This window comes from Carex rostrata, chromosome 19 (genome assembly GCF_964058835.1).
Source record: "Carex rostrata chromosome 19, lpCarRost1.2, whole genome shotgun sequence".
Lineage (NCBI taxonomy): Eukaryota > Viridiplantae > Streptophyta > Magnoliopsida > Poales > Cyperaceae > Carex > Carex rostrata.
This window is the reverse complement of record NC_135936.1, coordinates 3,879,170-3,886,355: the sequence shown is the minus strand read 5'-3', so window position 1 is coordinate 3,886,355 and position 7,186 is coordinate 3,879,170. Positions and strand designations below refer to the sequence as shown.

The window sequence follows — 7,186 nt, the reverse complement described above, 5'->3', positions numbered from 1 at the left end:
TGCAAAAAATATTTTAATGATATAAATTAACTTGATAATAAGTATAGAAGCTGTTTATGTTTTTGAAGAACGAATTTGCACAGGTTAATTAATTTCCATGTATAGTAGTGAGTTTAAAATAGGCCACTAACTATTATAACTTAACGTGTACATACAGTAAACAATAAATGGTGCTCTGTGCTCATGCCCTGATCTGCTGATCATGTGTTGAACCAAACAAAATTATATATCTCTTTCTTCACAAAAGAGAAGTGAAGATTAGTCTTATTAGTTAATTACAAATTGCACAAACTTGGGATCAAATCAGATCCACCTCGTCAGTACCAGTCACTATCGTTCATGGCACTGCAGACAGCATTAATTATTGCTTCTTTCTTAGCCTTGTAACATTCAGATTTAGTGTAGTTTTAATTAATTCTGACGGCTAGCCGTAGTATGGTTTTGTTTACTAATTGATGCATTTCTCTTCCTCTGTACATTGCACATTAGAATGTAAATTGACGAAAAAAAGGGTCGCTTATTGCACTGAAATCCTATTTTCATTTTCTACAGTGTACACACAGATGCGGAGCATTTTTGTTTTGTTTTGGGTGTAAAGAGTTACAAACTAGGTGATATAAATAGTAGGCAATTTTAATGATATAAAGAGTTACAAAATACATATGATTAAACAACAAGTGTTTTATAAAGCATTTAGCTGTAATCAAACTAAAAACGTACAGGGGTATGTGCATCATGTTGACATAATTTTGGTTATTCTTGCTGAATAGAAATGATAGGAGTAGTGATTATTTCCTCTGTGCGCAAAGTTGTCATGCTGGTAGATTTCATTGTAGAAGGCACTGAATCAAACTGGATCGGGAATTGAATTCACTAGATCGGGACAGTCACCATTCAGAAGTCTCAATTAAGGCACTAAATCAAATCGGACCAGGAACTGAATCAACTGGACCGGAACAATCACCACGTAGAGATCGAATGAAAAGCCGCCAGCGTGTGAGCTAGAAAATAGGAGGAAGAGAGGAGGAGAAGAAAGAGAACACAACAAACACCAACACAAACAACCACAACATATAAAGTAACTACATGTACAGCTCGTTCCACTCACTCTTTCATTATCAAAGAGAAAAAGAAGAGTTTGAAAGAAGAGAAAAAAAAGACGAACCATTGAATGAAAACCTCAAAAGACTGAAAAAAAAAAGCACGAAAATACATGCTCGAACGAAAACGGAGTAACAAACGGTGGTCAAATCTACTAAATGAAAGCATTGAGAACGGTAGCCAAATTCATAAACATTTCAAGCTGCCATCACCATTTAGCAGAGAAGCTTTTTCTTTTTCTTTTCTTTTTTTGCCTGGTGTTTCTCGCCGCTTAGAGAAAGCGGTAAGCGGTCCTAGATGCAGAGTTAACAGAGAAGGATTAAAAGTTAATTGCTATTTTTTTTCTAAAAAAAATTATGTTTATATCTGAATGTTCGTATGATTTTAAGTAAAATATTATAATACTATTTTAAAAATATATTATAAATTTATAATACTATAAAATTGATCTATAATTTAAAATTCTAGTTCCGCTACTGCACAGTGCACACAGACACAAGTCATGGTTTTTCGCGTTTGTGTGTGTTGTTTTACTGAAGTTGGATAACAACAAAACTTTGTTTTGTCCATGGCCGGATAACTAATCCTACGTGGCCATGTGACACGTGTCAGAGTAAGTGTAGTTGCATCCAGATCACATTGAAGTATAAAGTAACAAAATTTACAGAACTACCTGGACAGACTTTGCTAATTATTGACCGAAAACTAGAAGGACCAGTCTGAAAAGTGAAAAGCTGGAATGAAGGCGCACACGTTGCAATAATATGGGCCCCGGGCCCCAGGCCCATTAAAGCTAATGATTTATCCAAAAATCTGATAAAACGGATCTGCATTACCGTTAGCGGATCTGTACTCTGTAGTACGCGTATTATAAATTAAAATAGAGGATGGATCAAGTTACAACAAGCATTTTCTACATTTTCAAAGTTCAAATTGTCGATCTAAACCGTTAGATGTGATCTCCACAATAAAATGTGCTTGGAGACCAAATTTTACATTTTTTGGAATTTTTTTACTATTTATTAAGATGGGTACAAAAACTAGTCAAATTCATACCATTGAATTTTGTACCCATCTTAATAAATAGTAAAAAAATTCCAAAAAATATAAAATTTGGTCTCCAAGCACATTTTATTGTAGAGATCACATCTAACGGTTTGGATCGACGATTTGGACTTTGAAGATGTAAAAAATGATTGTTGTAACTCAAAAATTGTTGTAACTTGATCCCTCCTCATTAAAATAATGCTGTATATAAGTTTGTGCGCTCCATGAAGCTAAAACTGCTATGTGAATGTATAAAATGCATGTGAACGTATAAACAAGGTATAAAAAAAATATGTGAACATATAAACAATGAGGAGGGTTCAAATGCCTCCATTTTTTGTACCTCCACTATACCTTCATTTTTAAAAACTTTAATAATTTAAAATTTAAAACTTAAAAGTCAAAATAAAATTGTTAGATGTGATATATATTATTTTCTCTATGTGCTCATAAAAAATTATCACATTTTAATTTTATTTTTATGTGAATCAATAAGTTGGTAAAACAACGTCTAGAAATTATCCACATTAGTACGTTTTTTTACAAGCTCTTAATGACAACTAAAATAAAATTGAAATGCCATAATTTTTTACACGTACATAGGTAAAATGATGTAGATCATATCCAACAGTTTTATTTTAATTTATAAATTAAATTTTTTTTTAAAATGAAGATATGGTGGAGGCACAAAAAATAGAGGCATTTGAACCCTTCTCACAAACAATTTATATTTCAAGAAAAATATTGTGAGCTTCTATACATATACAAAATTAAAAGCCACCAACTATGTATCAAAGCAATTCATTCCTTTCAAATATGGCCAAAATATTAAAAAAAAAAAAAAAAAAATCACTGCTAATATGATAAATTCAAAATCAGAAAAATGACTCAAATGACTACTAACAATTTATATATAAATCTTACTAAGGGCAATATATCATCATGAGACTCGATTGTTAGTTCAAAGCACATGTATTAATTCTCATTTTTTCACTTTGAATTTACTTTAGAATCAGAATTTATGTCAAATTTTTATTTTAAATTGTATTTTTTCAATAAGTTTCTAATTTTGTTGTGAATAGATTCTTTTCGATATAGTTTGTAAAATAAATATTCCAGTCTAGTCTATTTTATTATTACATAATCAATTTTTCCTCAAAAATTAGCATTCGAAGATCAAAATATTAAAAAAAAATTCTTAAAAACGTGAGACCATGACCGGAGTTGAAATTATTCTACTAAATAGTCGATATATTAAAGAAATTAAGTCCCAAATATCAAGAACATAGTCAGGATAATTAGTAGAGTGGGACGAAAATTTTGAATTATAGTTTATAATTATTTTGAATAATAAGTATATTATTTAATTTTTCTCTGAGTAAAAAAAAAATAGAACCATTTTCTTGAGAAGAAATTTCAAGAGTGGACAAAATTTTATTATTTTTTAAAGTTTAAGTATATATTTTTAATTATTTTAAGGAAAAAAAACCATAAAAATAGAAACAATTCTCTGCCTAAATTTGGATTGGGAAAATACTCACCGATCTTTCTATCTATCAAAATATTAAGATACTCTTTTCCTTTTCCTTTATTATTCTATAAATAAAAAATTCTCTGCTACCATTATAGGGGTAGAGTTTGGACCAAATGATAAATACTGGACCAATCCACATAAAGCAAACTCATCATGCACATAAGCAATCAGATGCAATTAAAGGTGACTAATATGGAGTGGGGTGGTCTAATGGAAATTGAATTAAATTAGGTTTGATATTCAGTCAAAGACGTCGGATTTGCATCAAAGTTCGGATAAACTAGATCAATAAAAATTTAGAAGTTGTTGCACGAATCTTAATACATATTGTACGGCTCTGACTGGACATATATCGAATTAAATTTGGTTCGATGCTTATTAGACCGCCACCGCTTCCCTAGTTGTCCACCATGATGGATCCGTATCCTCCCAGGTACCGGACTCAACACAATTGAAACGGACGAATCAGATTTACTCTCAGCCGGTCGGATAAGGGATGACAGAGGGACAAGATTATTTGTGCTTTGAGATGCGTGCCAATCCATTTTCGGACTGTCCGATTCAATTCTACTCAATCAGTTAACCTGAGGGGATACGAATTCCACCATGATAAAAATAAAAGAAATAAAAAAAATTATGGTCGATCTTGAGTTTAAACCTTCTTCTTGTGTTATATTTGAAGAATAGTGGTATATACCCACCGATTTCATTTGAAAGGTATCAAAGAAGAACAAGAAAAAAAAAAAAGTATCAAAGATGCACAAAAGGTCAAACAGCAGAGGGAACTTAAATTCTCCTAAAAATTGTTGAAATGATTCATTTCATTTGGTATGGACAGTGCTAGCACAACCGATTCCCTTATATTACTCCGTATTTGTGGATTTGAGTATCTATCTGACGGATTAATTAACCTTTAATCAGTATATCTGCTAAACTATGACATACTCTGTCAAGGAAAACTGCAAATCAGAGAACTATCAAGCCCAATCAATCATACAATTAAGGCAATCATTCAGAAGATTTTGCAGGAGGGATGCATGTGGTTTAATTTATGTTAATTAGAGGGACCCCGTTGTAATTTTTACTTTATATTACTGTACCCTTTGGCAGCCACTGCCAATGCTTTCAAAAAAAAAAAAATTAAGGCAATCATTTTCTTAATTTAATGCAGAGATATCATGACAAACCCTCAATTGCTTCTGGTAATTTCTATGTCAACATCAATCCAAACCACTTCGACACACCCCCAGAAAAGCAATCACTGCACACTACATTTTCCCTCCACAATTTCCACTTCAAGCACAGAAGAAATGAAAGAAACATAAAAGTAATATATGTGTGGATGTCCTTTTAAAATACAATTTTATGTAATTAAGAAAGTGATTTTTATATATGTAGACTGTACAGAGTGCTAACTATCGTCTAGGAAAATTTGTCTATTTTTCATCCTGTGTATAATTTATAATTTTCTCGTTTTAAAATTCATGCATAATTCTAGATTATGGTGCAAGCGTTCAAGGCTCAATCATTTTTTTTTCATGTATCGGGAAAACTGGATCTGAGACTGAGCAGACAGACACTAATTAATAATACCGCATTTATTTTCGTAATTAATTCGTTGAACAAAACTAATTAATTCAACTGTCAAATGTCAATATTATTTGCGATTATTTAGTTTTCAACTAAATCCGATGCAACTATTTTTCTATATTAATTAGTGATCTAGAGTCTAGAGCCATCTAAGACACCTTGCAACCAAATTAAATTCTGCAATCCATAGGCTATGATTTAATTAATCAGTTTTTAATTTGTACAAAAATATGCGAGTCTTAACACACTCTGCCGTATGAATTCTTCTATTGTATAATTTGCCGAAGTCATACAGGAAAACAAGGTACAAAAGGAAACAAGGCAGTCCATGTACTTTATATCAAACATTAAATTGTTTATTTTTTGTAAACAGCAAATACACATAAGAGAGAGGATCTCAATATGATATTTTTTTTAGTGGGCATATTGCAAAAGTTCTCCTCACAGTCACAGTCACAGCCCAAATTAAGAAATTATTTTTACAACTTTCGATCTCCTTTCCATCCACACTTTAAATACCCCCCTGCTCTCCCTTCTCAAACTCAGAGTTTCAGAGCACTACTTGCCCTTTTAAGAAAGAAAACCCTCCTCCCCTCAAATCAAAACAATAAAAAGAACTTCACAAAATCTCACCTAAATGGAGCATTCTTCAATCGTATCAAAGCGTTTATGGCAAGTCGTCCGTGCCGTGTTCTACATGTTTAACGTGCGGAATATCTCAAAAAAGAAATTTATGCTCGATTTCCATCTTTTTGTTTATCGCGGCAAGCTTGCCGGTAAATCATTCATCTACCACCTCAAACATCACAATCACCGTAACTCTACTTCCCGCAAGTGCAACTCCCATGAAGTGGAGTTTAGTTGTAGCAACACCCCCTCCTACCCTTCATTAAATCTTCCAAAGAGAAAAACAAACAACCACCATGACAACAATAACTACTTTCACAATTTTGATGCAAAGGAGATTGCCAAAGCACTTGAAATTCTAAACGGAAGCGAATCGCCATATGTTGAGTCACCGGTATGGAGTATCGGGAAAAGCCCAGCACCAATGACACATCAGCTGAGGATAACTGACTCACCTTTTCCTGTGATAGAAGAAGAAGATGGTGATTTGGATAAAGAGATAGATATGGAAGCTGAAGAGTTTATTCGAAAATTCTACGAGCAACTCCGGTCTCAACAAAGCGTGCCGGCGACACCGGTCTGCAAACTCCGGGTCTAGATAGGTTTTCTCATCTGTATAGTACATGTACTTCAAGGGCAGTTGCAAATCTATGCTACACTTGTGTTTTTCACCTTAGGTGGTGATCTTTTGACACACTTTTTTCCTCCCTTCAGTTTTACTTCCTTGCATGATAGGATCCTTTTTTGTGGTGAATTTCATGGGAGATTTGTACGGTTGTACTTGTGTACTTGTTTGTTGAGACCCGTTGTCTTTGTACAGAATCATAGATCAATATATGAGCAGTAATAAATCAGTTTCTAATTAATTAATTAGGTTTTTTATTGCATAACAGCTAGCCTAGCTGCATGTGCTACTATATTATTATAAATAAAATGAAATTTTGTAGACTTTGTGTTATGATATCAGATATAGTAAAGCCAAATGATGTGTATAACGAAATGGCGCGCGCGCGCGTATGATATGAAATGTACTTTTATTATTATTATTTTTTTTTAAGGAACACACGTACGGTATTATATAGACAATTTTCTAAAAACAATTCGTCTCTCAACTTTATCGCACAAACAGATTTGAGATTCATATATACCCAAGTTGGCGGAGCCGAGATATCAGATGATGATTTATTGGATTACTAGTCTCCTAGGACATGATTGTTTTTTGAGACTTTTTACTTTGCTTAATATTCATTTTGTTTCCAATTTAACTTTTGCTGCGATACTATCTCT

The 7,186-nt window shown here is 32.7% G+C and overlaps 1 protein-coding gene across 1 annotated transcript; it reads left to right on the top strand.

The window, feature by feature from the left end:
• Nucleotides 1-5,838: 5,838 nt before the first annotated feature.
• Nucleotides 5,839-6,583, top strand: LOC144571630 (uncharacterized). The gene has a single exon (XM_078320981.1). The coding sequence runs from the start codon at nucleotides 5,910-5,912 to the stop codon at nucleotides 6,495-6,497; it is 588 nt and encodes a 195-aa protein (XP_078177107.1). The 5' UTR covers nucleotides 5,839-5,909; the 3' UTR covers nucleotides 6,498-6,583.
• Nucleotides 6,584-7,186: the final 603 nt, after the last annotated feature.

Coding starts and splice junctions, on each gene's coding strand:
- LOC144571630 (XM_078320981.1), top strand. CDS start 5,910: ATGGAGCATTCTTCAATCGTATCAAAGCGTTTATGGCAAGTCGTCCGT.